Below are 16,701 nucleotides of genomic sequence, written 5' to 3'. Positions count from 1 at the left end.
CAAAGTAATGTAAGTATTTGAATATTTCCAGTTCACTCTTTCTCTTTTCTTGCACACTGTTGTTACACAACATTTTAATGTTCAGATTTTCCTGTGCTGCAAGCTCCTGATGGATTTCTCATATGCTGCAAAGCTGCACATGTGTAGCCCTTACCCTTCGTCTTCCTTTTCATGTGCTTTTTTTCTTTCTCCCTCCAACTGTGTAGCTTTTATCGATTATTTTAGTCTTCCTTTTAGCTGTTGTGTACCTGATATCATAAATTCATATTATTAGAACAGGATTTTGCGATCCATTAACATTAGCATGATAATGTTTCTATCAAAGGATACTATTATTTAATTAAATTGAGGATAACTGTTGAAAGCCAATTAGGTAGAAAATCTTCTTCTTCCACTTATTACACTGAGCTCTGGAGCATCAGTCGACTAATTTACCATCAGCTTTTTCATGAAATTATCGTTATAATATCAGACTAAAAATTCACTTTGGTTTGGCCATTAAAATCAATCAGCTGCAGCTGTTGAGCCTCATTTAATCTGTTCTAACACTGGCTGGCCAACAGAGAAGCCTCAAAATCCGCTTTTGCAGATACATGCTGGAAGGATGGCAGGAATCTTTGAATACAGCTTTGCTAGTAAATAAATAACTTTAACTACTGGGTTAGTCTACCCTCAAACACATATATTCAAAATCGGAAAATAGAATGAATAGACTAAAGTAAGATATGAAAACTTTGTTGTGTTTGTTGGTAGTTTTAGATTTTTTGTCGATAAAATAAAGCGATAGAGGACTGAAACAGATCTGTGGTTTGTTCCCGTCTCCTGCTTTTGCATTTGATGGAGTCAAACGAGCCGTATGATGGACCATATTGACAAGCTTAAACGCCCTTATTGGATGAGAAGTGGCCCTGAGGTGCTGTCCCAACGTTTTGAACAACAGACCAACCAGACAAAAACCACACACTCATGTAAAGCACCAACTCTTTTCGCAACCACAGCACTCTGAACAATTACCCCGCAGCTCTTTAAAGCACACACACAAAGACTATCTTTATGACTGCAGCCTTTCCACCATTCTAGCTCGCTGTTATTTTTTTCCCCCCTGCTTTTCTTACCTTCTTCACCCAGAGACCATTAAACTAGATCCCTTCTAAACGGCTGTAAGGCCTCTCTTGGCTAGCCACTTCTCCAAAAGCCATCCCATCACTCTTTTCATGTTTTTAAATCAAAGTCCATGAAAGGTTGAGAGAGAGGGAGAGAGAGAAAAGGAGGAGGGGGTAAAGCAGACTGAAAGTTGGGACGGATTTTTGTGTTTGTGGGCTGGAGACAAATCTTAGTTACAGAACCATGTGGCCTTTTTCACGTACACACTGACACTGACACGTGCACAAACTTAATTTGATATGGAACATGCTCTCCTGGCCGGTTCTGCTCTGCTGGGATTTTACTTTTTTCTCCTCTGTCTCCTTCCTCACCTGCTGGGAGTTACTCTAGATGTTTAACTTGCTCTTTTTCTGTTATTTTTTTCTTTTCTCTTCTGCTTCCAGACACTCAGCTGCACCCACTTTCCTGCAGCACAAACACTAGTGTAAAACAAAGTCTGGAGGTTCGGTGTGTATTAATTCCTTTGCCTCCCTCACACAAGGTTTTGATTTTGCTGGTGTTCAGTCTTTTCGATTTGGTTGGTAGTCAACCTGAAAATGTTTTCCTTGATGGTTTTTTGGCAGAAGCCATGTTAGGAGAACTCTGGCCAGCTTTCTTCACCTGCCAGCTGTTCAGCTCAAGGTTGTTTAAAAAAAACAACAAAAAAACAGTATATTCCTGGATTCCCAACTTACTCTGAAAGCCCAGTTCCGCAATAGTCATTGTCTTAAAACAAGACATCTCTTCTGACTGCAGTAAGTGGTGATGGGCAGTGTGATTTCATCTATGGTATTGATTGTTTAAAAAGCAGCATTTTGTTGAAACTTGAAGCTCTGGGAACTGGAAATTTACAAATATCCCGTATCTCACATGAAAAGTTATCTTACAAAACAGAAAAACCTTGAGAAAGCTCTTTAATTGCTGTAATGCCAGTAAAGATTTTTCAGTTGACTAGCATATTTTTTTTACATGGCTTTGCCTAACAAAAATGTTAATAAATGCAAATAAATTATACACACACACCCGCATATATATATATATATATATATATATATATATATATATATATATATATATATATATATATATATATATATATATTAGCTTTTTACATCTTCCCTTTGGTATTTGTGCAATTTAAATTTAATGATGACCTCCAAGTGTTTGAGGAAGGTGTATTACTTCCAGACAAAAAGAAATATAAACCTCATGGTAATAAGTCTGGTCTGAATGAAGATATGTACACATCTTATTTACACTGTTGCAGCTAAGCAACTTTAAAAAACAATATATGCTTGCTAAAATGTTAATGAATGTTGTTTTGGGACTTATTTAAAGTTTAGATTTTTATCTGTAGGTGCACCATGCTGTCCTCATCTCTTTGTTCAGTTTTCAATTATTACCTCACAACCTATTCTACCTATCTCTTATAATACTTTGCACTCACACTCCTTTATGAGGCACTTTGCTCTTTGGAAGCACTTTGGCTCCTTGCAGATAAGGTGAGAAACAAAGCTTTGAGCTTCATAGGAGGTGTTTTACCCTGATAAGCCATCCTGTGACTTGGTGAAAGATAAATGGAAACCTTGTTCTTTCTTTTTGTGATTTCTCTCTACCTTGCTGTCTCCCAGGGTTTTTCATCTTCCTCTGCCTCGACTCAGTAACCTTTAAGGTAGTCCAGGAGGGGGGTAGTGGGCAGTGATACAGGAAGAAAGAAAGATGAAGAATGAGCAAACATTAGAAAGAGAAAAGGAGTGCTTAAATCTAAAGGTTTGAAGTCAGGAGAACCAAGAAGGCAAAGGAATTATGGACAAATAGTAAGGACTAGTTTGTTCATTTTGAGGTTCCTGCTATTTGAAAAAAGCTGAAACCAAATATTTATGTAGGATCTCTTTAAAAGTAAATGTGATCTTATAATCTTTCTTTAGAAAAGCTCTTAAAGAAATTAATCTGATGTGAAAGTGATGTGCTTGAAACAGTTTTTTTTAGGGACATCTTAGCAGAATATCTTTTTGTCTTCCTTTTCGAAACTTTTATGTCAGCAAAGATGAACCCAACAAAAAACAGCTATCAGTGTCTGTCATAATAAAGTCACCAGAAGCTGGTTAAAATGTTCAGCTGTCTTATGTATCTCTGATCCATTATTAGCCGTTAGTTTACAGAGAGTGAATGTTGAGGAAAGATCTAATATCATAAGCTAATGTCCGTGCTTGCTTTTCTTTTCACTACTTCCTTTTTATCTTTCCCTTCTCCCTCTTTGTGTGTGTCTTTGTGTGAGGCAAATAAAATCTAAAAATCGATTTAGCTTCAGCAGTAGTCTGTGGGTGGGAAGCTACTAGTTACTCGCTCATCAAACATGCAGAATTACAACAATTTGCCCAATAAATAAAACAAGATTAATGTTAATGTTACTTAAAAACGACACTCTCTTTCTTTAATTTATAAAAAGATCATGTTTTGCAAGTGTCAGTGGAAGTTTTTTCTATTTATTGCCCTCATGCACAGAAACGTCTGTTGCCACTCAACCCCGTTGACCTGTTTTTTTGCTCCTTCATAATACAGGACGATGTTTGGTGGTGAGTGTTTTCAGTTGTTGCGTGCTGTGCCTTCTAAACCACATCAGTTGCTCTGCTTTTACTTCTAGGAAAAACTGTTATTATTACTGAGTCACTAAAGAAACAGTCATAATATAATCATAATATAAAACGGTCATTTGGTATCCACCCTGCATCAGTTTCTCACTCATCATAGGGGCATTGATGTTTCATACCCACTTTTAAACTGATGACTTAAACCAGCTTTCTATATTTAAGTCATGAAATGTGTTTATATGAATTACATTAATAATATCTACTTGCACTGGCTCAGTAGCTCAGTTATTCTGGTTTGATCAGAGATAATGATCCATCACATACCAGAAGATGGGACTGGTTCAAACGTTTTTCAGAACCACAATCATTGGAACTAGAGAGTAATATAAAGTCTTGAACGAAATAACATGATATTTCCTTACAGTTTCTATCGCCATAGTTTAGGAAAAATCAACGGATTTGCCATTTTTGCTGTCGTATGTCAGTTCTATCGAGCTAAGTGCAGTGAAGAACTCGAACACATGCGGTGCTTTGAAGACATAACCCAGTTAAAGTGTTTCCTACTACTGAGATAAGTCTAAACTGTTTTTCTTCCTTTCTTTCCCTTTTCCTCTTTTCTTTCCTGTTGTCCAGGTGACTGATCAGTCTGTGCGGGCAGTAGCAGAGCACTGTCCCGAGCTGCAGTTTGTCGGCTTCATGGGATGCCCTGTAACCTCTCAGGGTGTCATCCATCTCACTGCGGTGAGTATCAAACCAGTTTTTCACTTGGATTATCATAGTAATATTAAATTATCAGTGGATAATTTACTGTATCTTGTGTGTTTACTTATAAGTTGAAGATAACATACTTCCCACTGTCCTAGTTAAAGATAAACTCCCACGTTTCTTTGTAATTACTTGTTTCAGTAAATGTCGCCAAAAGTTCGTTTTTTGCTGTCTAATCGGCTTACTTCAGGCCAGCTCCTAGATGTTGCTGCAGGTTGTCTCCAGGGGGTATATTTAACTTTTATGAAATGAATTCAGGCACGCACTCTGTTTTTTTATCTCTGACTTGGTTTTCAAGTTATTTTGTGTTAACTTTTAAATCTCATGAAAGCTTAATGAGATGAATCCTAATAATGTGCCGCTGTTGCGACTACACCCCGCTGTTTGGATATTACCATGCTAATGAGCAGTGCTCCGTGCTTAAAGCCGTTCCATGCCATATAATGTAAACGTGGACACACATGTATGTGTTCGTGTTATAATTGCTTGAAGTAAATTCACAGAAAAATCCCTCACCTTGTTTTCCTTGTCATTATTTCCTTTTCCCAACATGGCATCCGTCTAGAGTGCGTGCATCTACAGAGTGCATCTGTGTATGCTATGTCCACACCCATGTGTCCTTCTGTAATACAATTCCATTTTTGTTTGATGTACTTGCGTGTACACTTGAGCGTGCACACACCTCAGTGGACCTGCATGCTCTCGTTTCTCCTCAAATGCAATTACAGTTGTGTTAATAGGACTGAGGCACCCGATGCCGCGCTGCGTTATTAGATTAAACAGCAGATTAATTTGTGCTCATAGTTTTGGCCCCTATCATCTCTGCAGCCTCTGCTGACCTTGGCCATGGTGTTGTAGACAGACAGTAATGAAGCCAGCCAGTCATAACAGCATTAGCATACGTGGAGGTGGACGCAGGCACCTTTACACACACAAACACACACCCACGCCTACAGACGAGCACACTCATTATTATTTATGGAAGTATTAACCAAGGTGAACATTTAGGAGTTCAGAAGAAGAAGTTCATAATTCTGCTAATATTTATAGATTTTTTCAGCATTCAGAGCTACAAGCTTAGTGGATCATATTGTTCGTTTGGACTTAACGTATTTTCAGTTCTGTTTGTTCCTACCAGAGGCACTGACCTTGAACTTCCTAAAAGCCCATTACAGTCCAGACTTTTATTTACAGTATGTGCAAAACACCCAGAGGACGTATAAGACAAATGAGAAGTTGTCTGGTTTGTCTTTGAAATTATTCTAGAAAATTTCTGCTGTTCAGAAGCAGGGAATTTTAATATAGTTATTTGTTTGTGACCATAATCCATTCTTTTTTCATAATATTTTTGGAAATGTCTAATTAAACATTTTCCATTAATTAATTCCAATACATTTGATGTCTCCAAAAATTTAATGGCTATCTTGCACAAAAAAATTAACAATGTAAATTACACTTAGAGTACAACAAGACACAACAACTTTAAAACAAGTAAGGTTAAAACTTATTGCATATATCCAGAGAAATTTAAGACATAGCAGTGGATATTGGCCATATGAATAAATGAAATATTACAATATTGTTTTCCTCTATTGGAACAGTTTCGATTGCTATCACAATATATGATAAAATTTCACTTTCTAAAATCAAATCGGTTTCAATACAACTTGAAAGAACAATTCACATTAACATTATTAAAAGTAATGAAAGACATTTTTAAAAATGGTCATAAACTAAACACATAATTCCCTTTAACATTGTGGGACATTGTAGCGTACATGTAAATTATTTTATTTACTCAACTAACAATACGCAAATATATGGAATCTATTTGCATTTTCAGCACAATTAAGTTTAAGTAGAAGCATAAAATAATGCACTCTGTTAACACTCAATTTCGTTTCTGTGTTGTAAAAATGTTTAAATACTCGTGGCCCTCGTGCTGTTAATACTCCACATTTTTCCTACTGACTTATAAAGTCTACTTTTATTATTGCTCTCATAATTATCTGTTCCTCAATAAATTATCAAATTTGTTTATTGCTCAGATCTTCAGCAGCCTGAAAAATGGCAATGTCTGAATTAATCAAGTTGTCTAAATTAGTTTAACTTTTTAATCGGATTTATATTTTTTCTATCACATTCGGTTTTTAATTGTCAGAATTCAATATTTTAACATTACAGCATCTCATCATCTGGTTATTTCTTAAATGCTAAGCATTTTAAAGAAGAATAAACTGTATTCATTGGGATTTAATAGAGCTGTCACACAGCTCTTGATAAATAAATATCTATTACTTTAAAGTATGTTGTACTTAAAAATGTACATTTAGAATAACCTTTTTTTTTTGTGAAACTGAATGTTTCCAGATATAAATTTAAAAAAATCATTGCATTTCATCATTATAACATGTAAGGCAGAGGTTGTTCGATTGTGTTCTACCTTACCTGCTCACAAAAAATGATGTTCTGGGTTTTAGAGTGTTTTTATTTTTATTTTTTCACATTGATTGATATTAGTGCCTCCCAAAGATTATTGTCTTTCCTCCAAAATATGGTCTTATCTAAACTTCTAATAGTTCACCCAAAACACGCTGAGATTAATTATTTTATTTTATAACTGTCACTCTCTTCACATAGCTAAAAAATGGCTAGGCTAGGTATTAGGCTAACTCTACCTTGTTTTTTTTCTCTGTTTTGATATACTAGTTGATAAGTCTGCTAATGTATTTTCCCTTCTGTCCCAGTGAACAGTTTGCAGACGAATCTTACAGAAAGAGTAGGCCTACCGTTTCATAAACAAAACATTTGGCTTCGGACATCACAGTTATTAATGACGAGTGTTTCAGCAGCGTGCTGAGCTGTGTTCAGGTCTCATTTACACGATTTTCTGTTGAGCCTCAGGCGATTTGCTGTTTGGTCAAGATTCAGTTTTGAGTCCAGACTTTGAGGATCATTGCCGTACGCCATTGTTTTTTGACTAGGAGAAGCAAAGAAGGGCGATTTGCACGTGTGTAGATCTTTTTTGAGAATGTTAGCTTTAAATGACAAAGAAGATAAAGACAGAAAATGCTAAGCTACGAAGAGTAGCTGTCAATATTTAACAAGTGAGTTTTTATCTTGAAGGGAAAAGATTTTATTTGGAAGACGTTCCAAAGTAAATAACTGGCCTTATGATATTTACGTATTTCTGTTTTTGTATACAGTAACCACATTTCCACTTTCATCAAACGTTTATTGAAATATTTAAAGTTTTATGTAGTTTTCCCAAACAGTTTAATATTTGTTTCATTATTATCCTGAAATGACAATATAACGAGTTCATCCCTTCATAACATTTTCCTAATGGATCTGTCTTTTCTTACAACAGTCAATTTAGTTTATTTCTTCATTTCTTTTCTGCTAAAGGGACCTCAGACGCATTGCTTTTAGGCTGAATCCATTGAGACAAGCTATCTATTATTTTTCCAGAAGGCATTTAAAATGTAAGCAGATGATAAGTTCATAAGTTCAGTCTTCTGTTGTAATCACTTTTCTTTCTGTTATCCATCTCTCTGCCTACATCTCAGTCATTTTACCTCCTCCTTTTTCCATCTCTCTATAATATCTGACAGCAATTATCTTGTTTGAGAGTTGATTCCTCCTCTCATTGATTCCCACCTGGTCTCATCATCTGTCAATTTAAAAATCATATTCTTGCTTTTAGAAATCGTTGCATTTCTGATGACTCCACGGACCTCCGTGTGGTTCCAGGACTGCAGCACTCCTCTCTTGTTCGATTATTGTGCTCTCCCTCCCTACTTCTTTTGGCTGATCACATTCTCTCTGATAATCTTCCCAACTTGCTCAATTTCTACTTCTGAATAATAAAAAAAAAAAGATGGAGGAAACCATCTACTATTATTTATTCTCTCCTGTAACGCCTTGTTTTTCGTACATTGATTTGTCCCGAGTCAGGATATGAAGAAATCAATTACAATTGTATTTTCTAAATAGAAAGAGCTGGAGGTAGAAATTGGCGACATGTTGTGACACGTTCGATGCAGTCTGCAGGGTTATGCTGTCTGTTTTACAGTGTCTCCTCTGTCTCTGATGAGGATCACAACTCAATGTTTGTGTGGATAAATCATCTTCTGCTTAGTAACTAAAAGACAAAACAATGTTTTCTCTTTGTCCAGCAAGTAAACACTTCCCATACTACTTATTAATTAAACACCTCAACACGAGATAAGAGAAACTGATGATTTTAAGGGCAAGTGTTTGTGGCCACCAGGATCTTACTGTAAATTTTTATTTACGGTTGGGTTTTAGATTGAAGCTCAGTGTTGGCTCTGAGCTTTCGACATAAATAACATTTTTATTGATGAGGTCTGTTATTTCCCAAGGCTGTGTTATTGATGGAAAACATCTTGAAGGGGGGCTTTGTGGGGGTCCTGGAAGCTTTAGTGATTTGGCGCTAGGTCTCAGCAGGTAATTTGAGAAATATGTATACTATAATATACAGTACAAGTGTTTACAGTGGCTACCACACTAAAAATGTGGAGAAATATGCCTTCAGATAAATGTAACTTTTATTGCAGTAGCAGGATCTCATATTGAAAAAAATACAAGAAATTGTTGCACGATGTTAGAAATAAAAATATCAGCATATGCCCAGTGCCACAATTATTGACACCCCAAACATTTGCTGTAGTTTTTGGTAATTATTTCCTTTTCTATGGTTACATAGAACTAGTGGTGGCCTTTATTCATTGGTATTTATACATGAAAAAAGGGCAGAGAGTTTAACCCGGGACCTACATGGAGGATTGTAGTCTCCATATGTGGTGTGCCTGATCCACCACTGAAGCACTTGGCACCCCATCAGTTACTTTTTGTCATTTAAGTTATTAGAGTGTCTAGAACATATTAATTGATAATCATTGATTACCTGTTTCTATAAGATATAAGCATGATGTGACTGAAAGGTGCATTGATGACCACTGGCACCACTGAAGTCTTGGCTTTCCACAGAGTCATTGTTTCCTCTTTGAGCTCTTGTGTTTCTTTTTCCAAGCTTCTGGTAGTTAAACTTCTTCAGGTTTCTGTTCTGTCTCAGTCATGTTATGGATATGGTCTCCCATATAATTCTATGAATGTCTTTCAACTAGATTTGTGTTGGACTGTCTCAGTGGCATTTTTACCCAGCCTACAGCTTGGCCCCTGCCTGACGTTGTTGACCCCGGTTTATATTTGCTCTACTGTACTTAGGCCCTGTTCCTGTGCTGGCATGATTGGGCCTGTATTGCTCTTTCTAGCCATTAGCAGACCTCTTTGACATTAACTACTTCCTCAACCTGTTTGTTTGATGCACCATTTAGAGGTTTTTGCTTTGCCTGTTACTGAACAGTGGATATGCATTCATGGATATTAAAGTTTCCTTTAAGCCTCCTTCATCTGTTTTACTTTCTTAGCTTTTTTTATTTTTTAGTAAAATCTTTGAAACTGATTAGTGTGTACAGCTTTGTAATATTACACCTGAACACAGTGTACTATATAGACAGGTGGAAGAACAGTACAGTAAATTTTTATTTAGTTATATGTAGGTGTTGCATATAAGGTTGAAGTCTTTCCACAGCCTGCTGTTCAGATCTGTGTGTAAAGTATTTGATTTATATCTATAGGCAGTATATTACCGGCTTTGTTAATCTCATTCTGCAGCTGCCTTCAGTCTGTAGCTTCGAAAAGACGAGGAACACCTTGAGAGTTATGATGTAACTTTTATAGGCATTGCAACCTGTTTGTCTTTTTTGTGCAGTATTTTTTATTCTGTTTTCTATATTAATCTCTTTCCCTTATACTCATGTGGCTTGTGTGTGTTATATTTGTGTGTGGGTGTGTGTGTGTGTGTTTCTGTTTCTCTCTCTTACACTCATACTCTCTCTCCTTCTGTCTCTCCATCTTCCTGTCAAGCTGCTCTTTTCTTCTGCTGGTGATTAAGCCCAAGGTCGGCTATATCACAGCACCAGTGTTTGAGAGCTGCTCTCTGTGCCAGAGAGCCTTCATTCCTCCAGCTTTAGATGTCCCACCGATGGCCTAGTCTTCTCTTGTCGTGCCTACCCATAATGCCCCTCCTCATACATCAGCCTATCACTGCCCTTAGACACTTTGGGCCGCTGAAGGGCTTTTGCTGTCTGTGCGAAATTTCCCACCCTCGGAACAGGAGCCAAAGTTATAACAAATGGGGAGACTGTTGAAGAATGCGTCAGAGATGAAACGAGGTATATTTGGACACTGTAATAGCTGCGTGTTGTCTCTGTGATGTGCAGAGCTTGGATGTTTCTGGTCTTAATTTGGGGCCTTGTAGATTAATTCAGCCGTGCTGCTTCAGTGGTTTTGTTGTTCTTCTGGGGAGAAAAGTTGGGACCTTTTGATTAATGCGCTACGAATTTGACAGAATTGGACCACGGCTAATACTTCATTCTCTCTTTGTGTGTTTATGAGCATATAAAACAGTCTGGTTCATGACAGCTAAGATATTTAATTTCATAACTAAAATCATATGCTCTATTTTTCCATGTACAGTATAATGTGCAGTGCTTGGTTCAGAACATTCAAAGCTCAAATTTGGCTCTGAACCAATGAAAACCACATACTGTCTCTAAAAAGAAACTATTTATACTTCCTAAAATTTTCCATGTTTTGTCATTTAACCACAGATTTGTACATATTGTATTATTTTATACGATTAACCAACAGAAAATAATGCATCATTGCAAAGCGAAAAGATAGTTACAAATAAAAGTCTTAAAAATCACATTTGCAGCATTTTGGAGTTAGTTCTGACTTGTCCATTTGTTACGCTTTTGTTCATAATTTTCTTTGAGGCATTGCATGTTTGGATAACTATTTCCTCTGGTTTTGGAGGCTGTGCAGATGGGATTTTTGCTTTTACTTTTTCACTTTCGGACATGTGCCAATAAAATATTTTTATTTTTACAACTGAAGCAGCTTTGAGCATCTAAAAGCTCAAACAACACCTGATCTTTGACCCCACATCCTGAAGAAGTCGAAAAGGAGGCTTCATGGATGCAGAGCAGAATGAAAGAGTAGAGAGAGGAGGAAGTTGAAACCATCTCTTCCATTGATCGTAATTGTCGAGGATCATATGTCCAGCTTCAATGTCTCTTTTCCCAGCTGTGATTAGCAGGGCTTGCCAACAACTGATGATGTCATCCAGGATATGCTACTTTGGAAAATTGTCTGAGTTGACATGCGAGTGTCATACAGCAAAAGACTTCAGTCAGAGACAGCTTCACATTGGTTGCAAGACTGACTGCTACCCAAGATCCTACCTGCTCACAGCATCACCATCCACAACAACTCCTCAAAGATACGTGGATGATATAAACTACGACGACATTTAATTTAATTTAATAAAAGCATATTACTGAACTGAATTGAACATACAGCCACAGCTATATGGGTAATGAAAGCATATTTATCTGCTGGAATTACACAAAGTAAAACAAAATTCTGTTTGCTAATGTTTACCATCGTATCCAACTGGTTTTATAAAGTATTGGATTAAGAAGGATGAATTGTGCCCAGTAGGGCTGTTTAATATTATTAAACCATGCAATGTGTGATGATGTTGGAGAAGGCTGTGATTTCTAGATGACTTACGACTTAAAAAGAAAACAAAAGAATCTACTTCACAAATATTCATTACTTTGTTTGTGAAATAAAATTGCAGTACATTAAAAGTTTGTGGTTGACAAAATGTGAAAGAAGCTTAGCGGGTGTTTTCTGTTTTTAGTTGCCATGAACAGTGAAGTTGCCACCTTTACTAACGCCCCTCTTCTGCTTCCACCCCACGTTGGGAAATCGGTGTCTGGCTTTGCTGCAGTCTGCTGGTCCCTTATCTCCTCAACCCCCTGAATGAAGCACAGAAAATACATAATCACAGTGCCCTGTGTCAAACTGATAACCCCCAACACAAACCAAGAAATATGTGTGTTGTGTGTATGTTTGTGCTCACATCTTACCCCGCGTACGAATGTATGGGGACACGCATGTTGTGTCTCAGAAGTGGTGGAGTGGGGGCGACAGGGAGAGAAGGCGGCAGAGGGGATTTGAAGAAAGAAAGGTAATGGGGTTGTGGAGGTCGCCAAATGAGTCTCAATTGTAATAATAATTTTCTTGACTGCTGTATGGAGGAGATTGGGGGATTTATGAATATAATGAGGAGAGGAGAGCCTAAGGATGATGTGTGTCTCATGCAAGAGTAATTGAAGAATAATTCATTTGGCTGTAAGACTTTTAACCCAGAGACAGACAGAGACAGAGAGGTTTTTTGACCTCTGGAGGGTGGGGATATCATGTCTCATTACTGGCCCAACTAGAGTCAGTGTGCCATGACTGTCATCCTGCGCTGTTGCGGTGGTTCCTGCGTGTCTTATGTGGACGTTTGACTCGGCGCACCGAAAAAGAAAAAAAAAAAAACACCATCTCTCTCTATCACATTGAGCCTTTTCTCACCACTGAGTTTGTTATCGAGACCGGCACATGCAGGATTAGTGACTGAAGGAGATTACAAAAAGAAAAGGGGAATAGAAATGGGAAAAATAAGGGGTAGACAGTAGATGGGCATGGAATAGACAGAGAGAGGAGCTACCCATACATGTATGAGCGCACACACACATGCACTGGTCTGCCTTCACATTATTGCATTTTACATTTTGTTATTTTGCCCAATCTTGCTTTAGATTCCTTTTTGCCGAAGTGACATTGATCATGGAACATGTCAATGTCTATCTTGGAAAATATATTTCAAATGGCTGCATTGACATGATATTCACAGCCTTATTTTAAAACCAATTATTGAGTTTCCCTATCTGTGTGTTTGGGATTTCGCTTTGCTTTAAAAAAGAAAAAGAAAAAAATCTACTTTAACATATACAAAGGCACCCAAAGATGACTGTTCTGTTCCCGTGTGGCTGGACTATATTCTCCAAGTATTTCATTGTCTAGTCCATCAATATGTTTTTCAATAACACGGTTAGGATCTTGAGAAAGCACCATTCTGTTACTCTTTAATAATGTGCTTCTTGTTCAATACTTTGGCGACAAAGTAGGCCACCAGTTAGAGCTAAACCAGCTCATGTTAAATATCCACTGATAGAGGGCAGGATTGCTTTCTAAACACAGATGGTTGGATTAAAGATGCAGCTGCTTCTCTTCATGTATTTAATACTTTTTCCTTGTGCTATTCAACTTTATTGCACATAACTACATTTATGATCTGATTTGTTTTGATTTCTTTGTATGGGTACATTTCTTGGGTTGTTGCTGGCATCTGGTTTAAATTTCATTGTAATGGCCTCATTAGAAATATATTTCCTTGTGGAAAACATTGACATGTTCAATACCGTTTTAATTGTGTCTTCTCAGGCTTTGCGTGTTTTTTTGTATGATTTCAGAGAGGAGAGGAGTCATGACATACCTTTTACCCTTCTGCCTGATCTGTCTTGCATGTTCCCTTTCTTTTTCTTTTTTTTTTTTGGTAGGGGGCTTCAGCATGCATGAGTGCGCACTTGTACTCTCCTAGTATCACCTCTGCCATTCGTCCCTCCGTTTTGCCCCCACCTCATCCTGTCTCATTCACACTGTCCCCCAACAGATACGGACAACCGAGCAAACACCTCAAAGGCACTTTGTGACTTTGACACCTTGCTGAGAACTTTAAATACACTTCAAAGCGTGTGGCTAAACTTTTATCTGGCTCCCTTAAACCTTATAAACCAGTCTTTACTCATCCTTTCTGGTCTATGACTCTTGAGGCTCTTACTCTTACTAAACGGTTTCCTTACCTTAAAGAAAGAAAAAAACATACAATCATGTGTTGCTCCTTTGGCAATTCGTAAGCTTACCCCAGAGAAGCAGTTTTTTTTTTTTTTGTACTGACGAAACTCACATACTAAATCTTGAAATGGACATATTTTTACTGCAGCAATAAAACAGCAGCTCATATTTTCCAAAACCAGCATGTTCGCTGTTTATGAATAAAACAATGCTAGCTCTGTCTGTGCTTTTATAATCCCATGTAACTCCCTGTGAGCCAGAGACATTGACGCTGATGGACAGTTACAACCATGAACTCATGTTATTTTGTGCCAACGCTTAAATGTGTGACATCATATCCTTTGCACGGGGTCCAGTAAGGCGTCCACTTCCTGCTTGGCATCGTGTAAATATATGTAGTAATATCAGAGGTAGTAAAAAGTCGACTGCATGGCAGAACACTAACAGGTGCACACGCTGAAATAAATTTCTAAATAAGCCTTTTCAAATGCTACAACCCGCCTTGGCTTTGAAACAGCCAGCTATTTTTTCTTCTTTTTTTATTATTATTTGACCGTGGGCTCCTATTTGCTTTTGAAAGATGCAAATAATTAAAATAATCAAAATTCAAACTCCCTGTACTTCTCTTATAAATCTGTAGATGAAAATAGATGGAACATTTGTGTTTCTCATTTGTTAAACTTGTATCTCAGATGAGATCTTTTTTTCCTGTTGATCCCTGTCAGATGTGAGGAGTTTGCCTTTTGGCTTATCTGTGATGGGTTTGACTTTCATTGAATAGATTAGATGGAATGAAACAACTGTAGCGTTTATCTAATTATTAAAATTCACGTCCAGGTTTCTAATTCTGAGAAGTTAGATTATTTTTTTTCTCTTGTACTTCAATAATTATATTTTTTGACATAATCATTTTAAACCAGATCTAAATTTACGTTTATACATCTTGTATAAGAGAAGAAGTACTGTATTGTAGAAGAAGTACTTAGTCATTTTGTTATTATTTAAAATGAATAATAAGTGTGACAAAATAATTGTCACATTTATTTGGCGTTGCGTAAATATATGTCGTAATACATACATATGTTTTTCTCTTTTAGAAAAATTCCTTAAAAAAATTAACAAAATTATATATTTTTTGTAAAACTGATTTTACTAATTTCAGGTAAAGATGTACATTCAAGTATAAAAAGACTGCATATTAATTTTTTTAATTACCGAAGAGTTTGATAGTATTCATTTAATTGCTCATTTTTAGTGACACATTACAGATTTGCAGAAATTAGACTGAAATGTCTAATTTTAAGTAATAACACCTACACACATGCATATATATATATATATATGTATATGTATATATGTATGTATATGTATATTTGATTATTACATGAAATACAAAGTTAATCTTTTAACACTTCAGTTGATGTTTTTTCACACTGCAGATGTTAGCATGTCTGCCCAGCATTCAGGTAGTCACTGTGCTCATTATTTGAACTGTGTATGTGTGGCAGGAGGAAAGCGACTGGTCCAAGAGCAGCTGGATTTTGCAGGTTTCACTGGTTTTATGAACGGCTTGAATAATGACCCCGCTCTAGCTGCCAACTCGGAGACGAAGAGACAAACTCTGCCTGGTTACAGGCTTCCACCAACAAGAAGAAAAACCTGCGCAAAACCTCTCTGCTCTGTTACTTTGTTTCTCCCTCACCTCTCTTTTACTTTTTTATTTATCTTTGCTCAGTTTCTCTCATTTTTTTGCTTTCTACTCCGCATTATTTTTCTCTTTGTTAGAGCTTATTTATTTGTAGTTTGCAATAAAATTTCTGAAAACTGAAAATTAATTAAAAAAAAGTAAGTAAATACGGCAAGCACATTTCCTTGCCATATTTTTGGGAGTGTGTCAAATTGCTCTGACGCTGCTATTTGTAACTTTTAATTTCAGGGATTTTCAGCATATTTTCTTTTTGGCAGGCATTCTTAAATTGCGGTATTTATTTTCGTGCATTGGTTTTGCTCAGATGGATTTTACAAAGTTAGAGCTGTGGGTGTGTGCCCTCTTCCTTTCTCCTCCCTTTCCCATCTCCCAAAATTTGTTTTTTTTTTCCTCCAACCTAGCTACACACTCAGACAATGAAAACTCTCTCACGTTGGCCTGATTTCTCATTGGTTTCCCACATCAATGAAACACTGACTATTGGCTGTAGTAGAAATTCTTTTTCGGCAGAGTTAAGCAGTTTTGAAGATTTGGTGAACAAATACTACTTTTGATGTGGAGGCTTTGAAAATTTACTCCAGGCATACCGATCACAAATACTGAATGGACATGAAAACTCTTTGTAAGACGGGAAGCATGTGAGGATGTGTG

At 36.9% G+C, this 16,701-nt stretch overlaps 1 protein-coding gene across 1 annotated transcript in view; it reads left to right on the top strand.

The window, feature by feature from the left end:
- Positions 1-16,701, top strand: part of fbxl17 (F-box and leucine rich repeat protein 17) — a 246,645-nt gene that overhangs the window by 69,587 nt on the left and 160,357 nt on the right. The window contains exon 7 of the mRNA XM_005795045.3: positions 4,368-4,475. Within this exon, the coding sequence (XP_005795102.1) occupies positions 4,368-4,475 (108 nt within the window). The remainder of the gene's footprint in view (positions 1-4,367; positions 4,476-16,701) is intronic.

Source organism: Xiphophorus maculatus, chromosome 12, assembly GCF_002775205.1.
Source record: "Xiphophorus maculatus strain JP 163 A chromosome 12, X_maculatus-5.0-male, whole genome shotgun sequence".
In the NCBI taxonomy this organism is placed as follows: domain Eukaryota; kingdom Metazoa; phylum Chordata; class Actinopteri; order Cyprinodontiformes; family Poeciliidae; genus Xiphophorus; species Xiphophorus maculatus.
This window is presented reverse-complemented; position numbering and strand designations above follow the sequence as displayed.